Raw genomic sequence first — 11105 nt, 5'->3', positions numbered from 1 at the left:
CAATTCAATTTTATTTATATAGCGCCAGATTACAACAATTGTCATCTCAAGGCACTTAAGTAATATAGTCCAATTCAAGCCAATTGGAATTCAATTCATTGTAATCATAATCCAATTCATTCATATAGAGCCAATTGAAAAATTAATATCCTAGCTAAGGAAACCAACAGATTGCACCGAAACTTGTCTTCAGTCCAATCTCCCGTCCTGAGCCTGAGGGACTGTGGAAAGGAACGACTCCCTTTAACAGGAAGAAACCTCTGGCAGAACCAGAACCAGAACCAGGAAGAAACCTCTGGCAGAACCAGAACAAGGAAGAGACCTCTGGCAGAACCAGAACCAGGAAGAAACCTCTGGCAGAACCAGACTCAGGAAGAAACCTCTGGCAGAACCACAACCAGAAAAGGAACTGCATTAGGCTGGTTTAAGTCATATTTATCTGATAGATTCCAGTTTGTTCTTGTAAATGAATAATCTTCCTCACATGTTGGCGTATGTCATGGAGTTCCTCAGGGTTCTGTGCTTGGACCGATTCTTTTTACTTTGTACATGCTTCCATTAGGTAACATTATCAGACAGCATGGCATAAATCTCCATTGTTATGCTGATGATACTCAGCTGTACTTATCTATGAAACCAGATGAAACCAATAGGTTGGTCAGACTACAAGCCTGTCTTAAAGACATAAAGACCTGGATGACTCAGAACTGTCTGCTTTTAAATTCAGACAAAACTGAAGTTGTTCTCTTTGGACCTGAGCGCTTCAGGGAGAAATTGTCTAGTTATATAGTTACTCTAGATGGTATTTCCTTGGCTTCTAGTTCTACAGTGAGGAACCTTGGAGTTATTTTTGACCAGAATTTATAATTTGACGCACATATAAAACTGGTTTCTAGGACTGCCTTCTTTCACCTTCGTAATATTGCTAAAATCAGGAACATCCTGTCTCAGGGTGATGCAGAGAAACGAGTTCATGCATTTGTTATTTCAGGATTGGACTACTGTAATTCTTTATTATTGGGCTGTCCCACATATTCTCTGAAAAGCCTCCAGCTGATCCAAAATGCTGCAGCCAGAGTTCTGATGAGAACTAACAGGAGAGATCATGTTTCTCCAGTTTTAGCTTCTCTTCATTGGCTCCCTGTTAAATTCAGAATAGAATTTAAGATTCTTCTTCTCACATATAAAGTTCTTTATGACCGAGCTCCATCATATCTTAAAGATCTCATTGTAAGATATTTTCCTAACAGAGCACTTTGCTCCCAAACTGCAGGTTTACTTGTTGTTCCCAGAGTTTCTAAAAGTAGAATGGGAGGCAGAGCCTTCAGTTATCAGGCCCCTCTCTTGTGGAATAAGCTGCCAGTAAATGTCCGGGAAGCAGACACCCTTTCCACTTTTAAGATTAGGCTTAAAACTTTCCTTTCTGATAAAGCTTATAGTTAGGGATGGCTCAGGTAATCCTGAAACATCCCATAGTTAAGCTGCTATAGGCTTAGACTGCTGGGGGACCTCATCTGTCACACCTTTCCTCACTTTGCTCTCTTTTTCCCCCTGTTTAATTTCGCAATTGATTTTATGTCCATGTGACATTATTGTGGTTATTAACTTGTGTTTCCCTGTTCCAACAGGTATCCTTTGAATGGCATTATGGTGTCCCCCCCCCCCCTCTTTTCCCTCTTTTCTGTCTTCTCAAACCCCAGCTGGTCGAGGCGGATGGCCACCCTTCCTGGTTCTGGTTCTGCCAGAGGTTTCTTCCTGGTTCTGGTTATGCCAGAGGTTTCTTCCTGGTTCTGGTTCTGCCAGAGGTTTCTTCCTGTTAAAGGGAGTCGTTCCTTTCCACAGTCCCTCAGGCTCAGGACAGGAGATTGGACTGAAGACAAGTTTCGGTGCAATCTGTTGGTTTCCTTAGCTAGGATATTAATTTTTTGAATTGGCTCTATATGAATTAATTGGATTATGATTACAATGAATTGAATTCCAATTGGCTTGAATTGGACTATATCACTTAAGTGCCTTGAGATGACAATTGTTGTAATCTGGCGCTATATAAATAAAATTGAATTGAATTGAATTGAATTGAAGAAACCTCTGGCAGAACCAGAACCAGGAAGAGACCTCTGTTAGAACCACAACCAGGAAGAAACCTCTGGCAGAACCAGAACCAGGAAGAAACCTCTGACAGAACCAGACTCAGGAAGAAACCTCTGGCAGAACCAGAACCAGCCTCGACCAGCTGGGGTTTGAGAAGACAGAAAAGAGGGAAAAGAGGGGGGGGAAACACCATAACACCATTCAAAGGATACCTGTTGGAACAGGGAAACACAAGTTAATGACCACAATAATGTCACATGTACATAAAATCATTTGAGAAATTAAACAGGGGGAAAAAGAGAGCAAAGTGAGGAAAGGTGTGACAGATGAGGTCCCTCCAAATGTTGGGGGATGTCTATTGCATTGTTCAGGGACAGGTGCCAATGGTCTCAAATGGGAACCTGTAAGTGCTCTGGGGGGATGTATGTGTTCCCTTTAGTATGATAAGTAGAGAGCATAATAGGCCAGCCAGACAGTATTGTTTAAATGTAGGGGAATTTTAATTGAGATGACGAGAGGAAGCTGCAGACAATGCAATAATGGATACACAAACACACTGTATCTAGTGCAATGTTCGCATGTGCTTCACAGATGAAAATAACTGTTTTAGGGACTATCACAGCAAGAAAACACAGACTTCATTCAAACTACATTGAAAGTGACAGAGGAAAAAGTCTCGTAAATACATTAAATGCTTGCTTATTTTTTCTCTGTATCTTGGTCTTACTGGGTTAATGAAAGAAGAATAATAGGTTAACCCAAAGAGAATATAAATCAATCTTCCACAGAGTAAAGTTTAGCATTTTTTTGTTTTGCAGTATGTCAGGATTGTTCCAGATGGGTGTAAGCTTACACGGGACAAGTGAGGACTTTGTTATTTTAAGAAATTCCCACCAGGCTGTCAGAGAGGTGCTGATGTTAATGCTTTTGAAACATTTGTGATTTCTTACGTTTTGACTAATAAGTGGCAGACACACTTCCTCGCTCAGTCTGGATTTGAATTTTTCCGTCCTGTTAGTCTTTACCCGCACGCGCCAAGTTACAAATTTTGACTGGTTGTTAGCCCGATCTTTTCATTGGAAGCCCAAGAACAAGCTGGAGAAATGGTTTATTAAAAAAGTATTTATTAGTGGTCACAAGTAAAGTATATTGCAGCGCTGGACTCGGAGTGCCAGAGCTCCCGCAGGAAATCCGTCAGGCCGAGCCCCGATATCTGGAAACATTTCATATTTATATTCAGCTTTATCTCACAGAAGTTGTTTTCACACTTGTCAGAGTATAATTGGCCAGTTTTGGGTGACATGCTCAGGCCAGCTGCTGTCCTTGTTGTGTTCTTTGGATGTGATAAACAATGTGTGTGTGTGTGTGTGTGAGTGCTGTTTTAGGCGTGGATCTAATGTACCAGACCTATCTGCCCTAATAGAGATATTCTGTCTGACCCAGTTGTTTATGTCCTTCTAAGGTCTTGGACCATTTAAGGTCATCTGTTGTGCAGTATGAGCAGAGTGGAAAAGTACCAGCTAGGAACATAGGTTATTTAGGAAAATACAGAATATGAATTTATAATGTATAAGATCAAAGCCAATTATAACACTGGTGCACGACAACGCGCCAGGCGGAAATACGTAATTTTGATGTCACGTGCCGTGAGCGATGTGGAAACCACAAAACAAGCTTTAGCCTCTGATAGCGGACTTGTTTCTGTGCTTGTCCTGTTGGATCTCAGTGCTGCATTTGATACGATCGATCACAGCATTCTGTTACAGAGACTTGAACATGTTATTGGGATTAAAGGAACTGCATTAGGCTGGTTTAAGTCATATTTATCTGATAGATTCCAGTTTGTTCTTGTAAATGAAGAATCTTCCTCACACGTTGGAGTAAGTCATGGAGTTCCTCAGGGTTCTGTGCTTGGACCGATTCTTTTTACTTTATACATGCTTCCATTAGGTAACATTATCAGACAGCATGGCATAAATTTCCATTGTTATGCTGATGATACTCAGCTGTACTTCTCTATGAAACCAGATGAAACCAATAGGTTGGTCAGACTACAAGCCTGTCTTAAAGACATAAAGACCTGGATGAGTCAGAACTGTCTGCTTTTAAATTCAGACAAAACTGAAGTTGTTCTCTTTGGACCTGAGTGCTTCAGGGAGAAATTGTCTAGTTATATAGTTACTCTAGATGGTATTTCCTTGGCTTCTAGTTCTACAGTGAGGAACCTTGGAGTTATTTTTGACCAGAATTGATCATTTGACGCACATATAAAACAGGTTTCTAGGACTGCCTTCTTTCCCCTTCGTAATATTGCTAAAATCAGGAACATCCTGTCTCAGGGTGATGCAGAGAAACTAGTTCATGCATTTGTTACTTCAAGACTGTAATTCTTTATTATTGGGCTGTCCCACATATTCTCTGAAAAGCCTCCAGTTGATCCAAAATGCTGCAGCCAGAGTTCTGATGAGAACTAACAGGAGAGATCATGTTTCTCCAGTTTTAGCTTCTCTTCATTGGCTCCCTGTTAAATACAGAATAGAATTTAAGATTCTTCTCCTCACATGTAAAGCTCTTAATGACCGAGCTCCATCATATCTTAAAGATCTCATTGTAAGATATTTTCCTAACAGAGCACTTCGCTCCCAAACTGCAGGTTTACTTGTTGTTCCCAGAGTTTCTAAAAGTAGAATGGGAGGCAGAGCCTTCAGTTATCAGGCCCCTCTCTTGTGGAATAAGCTGCCAGTAAATGTCCGGGAAGCAGACACCCTTTCCACTTTTAAGATTAGGCTTAAAACTTTCCTTTTTGATAAAGCTTATAGTTAGGAATGGCTCAGGTGATCCTGAAACATCCCATAGTTAAGCTGCTATAGGCTTAGACTGCTGGGGGAGCTCATCTGTCACACCTTTCCTCACTTTGCTCTCTTTTTCCCCCTGTTTAATTTCTCAAATGATATTATGTACATGTGACATCATTGTGGTTATTAACTTGTGTTTCCCTGTTCCAACAGGTATCCTTTGAATGGTGTTATGGTGTCCCCCCCCCCCCCCCCCCTCTTTTCCCTCTTTTCTGTCTTCTCAAACCCCAGCTGGTCGAGGCGGATGGCCACCCTTCCTGGTTCTGGTTCTGCCAGAGGTTTCTTCCTGGTTGTGGTTCTGCCAGAGGTTTCTTCCTGGTTGTGGTTCTGCCAGAGGTTTCTTCCTGGTTGTGGTTCTGCCAGAGGTTTCTTCCTGTTAAAAAGGAGGCGTTCCTTTCCACAGTCGCCTCAGGCTCAGGACAGGAGATTGGAATGAAGACAAGTTTCGGTGCAATCTGTTGGTTTCCTTAGCTAGGATATTAATTTTTGAATTGGCTCTATATGAATTAATTGGATTATGATTACAATTAATTGAACTCCAATTGGCTTGAATTGGACTATATTAGTTAAGTGCCTTGAGATGACAATTGTTGTAATCTGGCGCTATATAAATAAAATTGAATTGAAATGTGAACAGGACAAGTAATTGTGAGCAGTATAAGAATAGGACATAGTAAAAAGAATAATACACTTAAAGTAATGGGGAAACATCCAACTGGGCAGTGTTGCTGTGGGCAGAGGGAGACAGTGGAACATGCAATGGTAGCATGTCATAGGTATGGAACGGAGAGGGAAAGGATGAAGATAGGGTTGCAGGAATAAGAGAATATAATCTGAAAAACATAGTAGAATCTGGTAAATCTAAAGAAGGGAGAAAAATAATTATAAAATTCCTGGTGTCAACTAGAATAATTAAAAGAATATAGAAAGTAAGAACTAGACAGAAGTTTAGTCCAATAGATAACGGCATGTGCAACATCAAGGATGCCAGCTGCCATTTAAAATCGAAGAAGAAGAAGAAGAAGACGCAATAACGCAGTGTCTTTTATAGAGTGACGTAATCACGTAACGTGAGAGTGATGAGGCTTTTTGGTATATCGTCTTAGTTGGTGTGTGCGTGTTTTGAGCTAAAATAACGTTTTTAGTGATTTCGTTTAGGAACTTTCACATCGACAGCATCATGAGTACATTATGGATGGGGAACGTAAGTTTACTAATGTGAATAATTTTCAACATGGTGTTAGCTAGCACAACACAAAAGCTCCAGTAGGTTGACCGGAGAAGTGCCATTAGCGTCTAACTGTGGAGCACAAGTAAAACGTTTTTATTTAAGATTAATTGTTTTCATCGTAGTTTTGTATGATAAAGGTGAGAGTGTTCATTATGTTTGAAGACCATCCCCCAACTCTTATCAAAAGTTTTTGTGTTTCGTATGTAGCATACATCCGGTTTACAGAGGCGACCATCACTGTCTGTGAAGCATGATTAGCTAGCGAAATTCCAGCAGCTCGGTTAATAACGTTCATCTGTATGAACTCATTAAACCAGAACATTGCGCGACCTGCAGTACACTAGATCAGTGTGGAGACTCAAAATATGGGAATTAAAAGAAATGTAGTCAGATTCCGTCTGAATTTGACACCAGATATGATTAAATACCTTGTGTGTGCAGCATACAGTCATGTCCCATAGTTCTCTTTATCTTATTCTTCTTTATCTCTTCAAACATGCACCACAGTAAGATGGAGTCCTGCAAGACCATCTCATATCAGGTCCTTATTGTTTCTGTTTCCACAGGTCCCATGTTGTCTGTAACGAGGAAAATAAAGTAACAATGGGGTGAAAAGTGTAATGATAAAAAAGTAGCTAGTTGCCTGTAATCCCCCCCAACTCAATGAAGGTTATGCATAAAAAGGCTCCTTCGGCCTTTTCTCAACCACCAGTTAGCAAATTATTCTTGTTTTTTTGCCCTGCAGCTGGAGACCTACATGGATGAGAAGTTTATCACCAGATCCTTTTCTACCATGGGGGAGCAGGTGATCAGTGTGCGCATCATACGAAATAAGATGACAGGGTGAGAGCTATGTCCACAAGCAAGTTGTAGTGTTTGCAGCACCACTGTTATGGCATTAAACAGTGTGTTATCACCCAGAGGTGCTCTGGGTTACTGCTTTGTAGAAATGACGGACGAGGCCACAGCTGAGAGGTGTCTACGCAAAATCAATGGAAAAGCTTTACCAGGGGCCAACCCGGTATGGGGAACCTTTACGTATTACTGCTGATACGCTTTTCCATTTTGTATCATGTTTGATGGACATTCCTGAGAACTGCTATGTTTCTCTCTCGTAGCCCACAAGATTCAAGTTAAACCGAGCCACCTTTGGCAAACAAGACACTGGGTGAGTTCCATCAGAAAAGTAAAGCATGAAAAATGACGCTTTCTGAAGCAATGCCATTTATTCTCTCTCACATCAAATGTCCTCTTGTGTGTTCTGTGAGTAAACAGCCCCTCTCTTTTCCTCTTATTGCAGTCAGATGTATTCTCTTTTTGTGGGAGATCTAACTCCAGAGGTGGATGATGGGATGCTTTATGAGTTCTTTTACAACCGTTACCCTTCCTGTCGCGGTGGAAAAGTGGTGCTTGACAGCATGGGCAACTCCAAGTAAGTGCTCATGTATCATTACAGAATATCTAACTCACTGAGGTACATGAAATAGGTTATCTACACACATGCAAGTTGAGAAAAAAGATAACTCTGTGCGATAGGTTCTTTTTTTACTCGTTGTCCTGGCCCCGCCAGCTTCCCCATAATATGAACTTTGCTTGTTTTTCACTGTAGGGGCTGTGGCTTTGTTCAGTTCCCAGACGAGCGTCTCCAGAAGCGGGCATTAGATGAGTGTCAGGGAGCTGTGGGACTGGGTGGCAAACCTTTAAGATTGAGTCTGGCTGCTAACAAGTGAGTTCTTGGAAGTCTCTCTGCCTTCTGCCAGAAAACTGACATATTTGTGCATGAACAAGCCATGATTGATCTTCAGTGTGTTTCTTCTTCCATCTCTTAGTTTAAGGAACAAGCAGCAGCAGCAGTCGGAGCACAAACAGTCATGGCAATCCAACCAGTCAGGATACAGACACACCTATGACCAGTATAACCAGTACCAACAGCAGGGCTATCCTGGGTATTACCCTTCATGGGGCTATGACCAGACTGCAGGAATGTATGGATACAACTATCAACAGTATGACTACACACAGTATCCCCCACCGCAGGTAAACCAGATCTGCAAAAATCCGTGTAGCATTCGTTCTTTCCATTTTCAGTTGCCAATCAAAAATCAAAAAATGAAAAATTGACTGGTTATTTAGTATTTTTATGATAACACCAAAAACAAAAAAATGCCTGTTTTTTTCATATTCCACGTTTAGGCTCGGATCAAAAATATGAAATGGAAAAACGGGCACCAGGACAGAATTTGATTTTAATATTTAACTGGTCGGGTTTACGTGACCCGGAAGTTCGGTCAGGCTGCTCAGCCCGGGAGGCTGCACAAGGACTCAACAACAGCCAATCAGATCGCGAGCTACAGCACAACCAATCAGCTCACCGGCACCCATCGAGCGTGATGACTATGCACTGAGTATTTTTGGAAGTAAACTGGTTAGCTGAGCAACTTGAAATTTTTAATGGCAAGTTACTGCTAACGTTAGCTTAGTTCGTTTGTTGATGCAAAAGGCGTCTTTGTTCAGTATTCTGTTAGCTACTTTCAAGAGTGACTGGAGAAATTAGTGCCTTGCAGGCTAATTATTATTTTTATTGCGCATTCCTTTCTTTCTATAGAAGTCTACGGGAGTGTTGCCACTCTGGACATATATACATAGACGCCGCATTGATTGCTGCAGCTCACTAGAGAGGCGTGCCTGCAGGGCGGTTGTCTCGGTACAGTGCCACTCGCCATAGACATATATATATATGTCAGTGCCACTCGCTCCTACATTACATCTATGGAGGAATGGTGTTTCTACACAATAAGAGTGATCATAAATCACTGTTGTAAAGCTACTTTCACAAGGTTTGTTAGTCAAACGTCTGACTGACTGACTTCAAAGTTATCAAATTCACCTAATAAGTTGAAAGAAATGATATCACTCATGTTGATCATTTAGATCTGTCATCAGGCAATTTGTCCAGAATGTCTTTCCTTGGTGTCCATTATCACTTTTTAACTACACCCTCCAGCTCTCATGATGCTCTCATGTGTTTGAAAAATATTACACGCAAATACAAAAACATCAGAATGAGGTTCAGCTTCAGGGAAATGCTGAGGCAAGTCCACTGGAACCAGGATTTTAAAAATATTCAAGCACCCTGTATCACAGCTACATGTGTGACGTTTTCAAATCAATACGTTTGGAAATCGGTCTGAAATTCGACAAATAATTCTACTTTAAGACTTCGTAAATTCACGCACCGCTGCCTCTGCTGGCCCTGTACCAAGCGGCGCTTTAGACACGCCCTAAACTTCCGGGTCACGTAAACCCGACCAGTTAAATATTAAAATCAAATTCTGTCCTGGTGCCCGTTTTTCCATTTCGTATTTTTGATCCGAGCCTAAAAGTGAAATGTGTTTTTTGTTTTTGGTGTTATCATAAAAAACAAAATAACCAGTCAATTTTTCATTATTTGATTTTTGATTGGCAGTTGAAAATGGAAAGAACGAATGCTACACGGATTTGCAAATATTCTTCTTCTCATTATTGTTATCATTGTTATTGTCACTGCTGCTATGGTTGTTGTTGTTTGCTTTATTTTAGGAAAGTGAAGCAGTTCCAGAGGATGATGGACTTGAAGGTACGTAATGGGACCATGAGCTCCTTGCCCATAAAAACATGTGTTTAATGTTTTCGATTCTTTATTGGCACCGCCCTACCAGAACAAAATGTCACACTTTTATTACAATAAAGAACCAAGGGCCAATAACAAGTTCTCACTGACCGGAGATGCACACCTCTGTCCTGCTTGTCACTTGTTCTTTACCATTGTTAATGTCTGTAGCTCTGAGTGCACCTGCATGTTTTATCAGTTGGGGGGGTTTCATCCTTTGACAGCGAATCAGCTTGAAGCTGAGAAAAGTCCTCATCAGAGCTGAGGTCGTCCATATTTTTTGAGGCTTAAAAATGTTCATGTCCAACACTCATCATTCCTTTGATAGGAGTGCAGCAACTTGTTAAAGTTATCTTAAAGTCGGGACCCTGTATCCAATGGTTGGTCTGATTGTAATATTCTATAAAACACCCATCCAATGCACCCGTGTGATACACTTCATTCCCATACAGATCTTCGATAATCCAGTAAACATGATTTTGTACATATGCACATCTAATGTATGCAGTCTCTGTGAAGTGAAGGCCTAGTGCACCCCGTGTGATCTTTGGCACCCCAAGTTGTAAACCACAGGTCTAACTTTTGATTAATACTGCATTTAAAACTGTAAAGTCTGATTATTATTATTTTTTTTCTGAGGATGTCCAGTTCAATCATTCATTTATTGAGTGAACAACTTTTCCTCTGTTGTAGATCACAGCCTGGAGCTAGATGTGGTGGAGGCTAACAGGAAGTACATGGAGCTTAGTGAGGAGCTGTACGATGCCCTCATTGAGTGTCACTGGCAGCCTGCAGAGTTCTCTGCAGAACAAGAATATATAACATCCAGCCTGCCAGAGCCCATTTACTGCTGAGAGACACTGTCTTTTCTTCTTTTTTTAAAACATAATGGGATTAAGTTATTGGATTTTACTCAAGTCTGTAAACTGGTTCAAATTAAATGGTGAACTTGAATGACCTTAATTCCAACTGAACTGAACCAACACATGTCAGACATTCACTGACTTTGATACACAAACAACTAATCTTAAAGTGACTGGATTTCACCTGAAACATCAGGGTTCTGTTTACAAAATCTCTTTAAAACATCTTTTTAGTCATGTCTAATACTCCTTTCCAGCATCAGACATGTTCAGTATTAGAAGAATGTACCACATCTTATAGAAGATGAGCTGGTCCAAATATCAGTTTGGTTTGTTCCTCATGTTTGAATGATGAAATGTTAGTTTTGTTTAATTTGATGTTTTTCTTGTTGAATTAGTTCAGTGGTCAATGGTCA

General features: G+C 40.7%; 1 protein-coding gene across 1 annotated transcript; it reads left to right on the top strand.

Annotated features, from left to right (window-relative positions):
* The first annotated feature begins 6012 nt into the window (after window positions 1-6012).
* On the top strand, window positions 6013-10718 carry LOC140275148 (tRNA selenocysteine 1-associated protein 1-like). The gene is made up of 9 exons (XM_072370553.1): window positions 6013-6150; window positions 6923-7020; window positions 7099-7198; window positions 7296-7345; window positions 7478-7609; window positions 7787-7903; window positions 8007-8214; window positions 9757-9793; window positions 10520-10718. Exons 1-9 carry the CDS (start codon window positions 6127-6129, stop codon window positions 10678-10680), a joined length of 927 nt encoding a protein of 308 aa, XP_072226654.1. The 5' UTR covers window positions 6013-6126; the 3' UTR covers window positions 10681-10718.
* The last annotated feature ends 387 nt before the right edge of the window (window positions 10719-11105 follow it).

The sequence above is a fragment of the Leuresthes tenuis genome, unplaced genomic scaffold (assembly GCF_036924035.1).
Source record: "Leuresthes tenuis unplaced genomic scaffold, fLeuTen1.0.hap1 SCAF_18, whole genome shotgun sequence".
NCBI lineage: Eukaryota > Metazoa > Chordata > Actinopteri > Atheriniformes > Atherinopsidae > Leuresthes > Leuresthes tenuis.
This window is presented reverse-complemented; position numbering and strand designations above follow the sequence as displayed.

What these genes read in the sequence shown, in the direction of transcription:
- LOC140275148 (XM_072370553.1), top strand. Translation starts at nt 6,127, where the DNA reads ATGAGTACATTATGGATGGGGAAC. An exon ending in CTTTACCAGGGGCCAACCCG is followed by an intron (nt 7,199 to 7,295) that starts GTATGGGGAACC and finishes TCTCTCTCGTAG; the next exon opens with CCCACAAGATTCAAGTTAAA. An exon ending in TTTGGCAAACAAGACACTGG is followed by an intron (nt 7,346 to 7,477) that starts GTGAGTTCCATC and finishes CTCTTATTGCAG; the next exon opens with TCAGATGTATTCTCTTTTTG.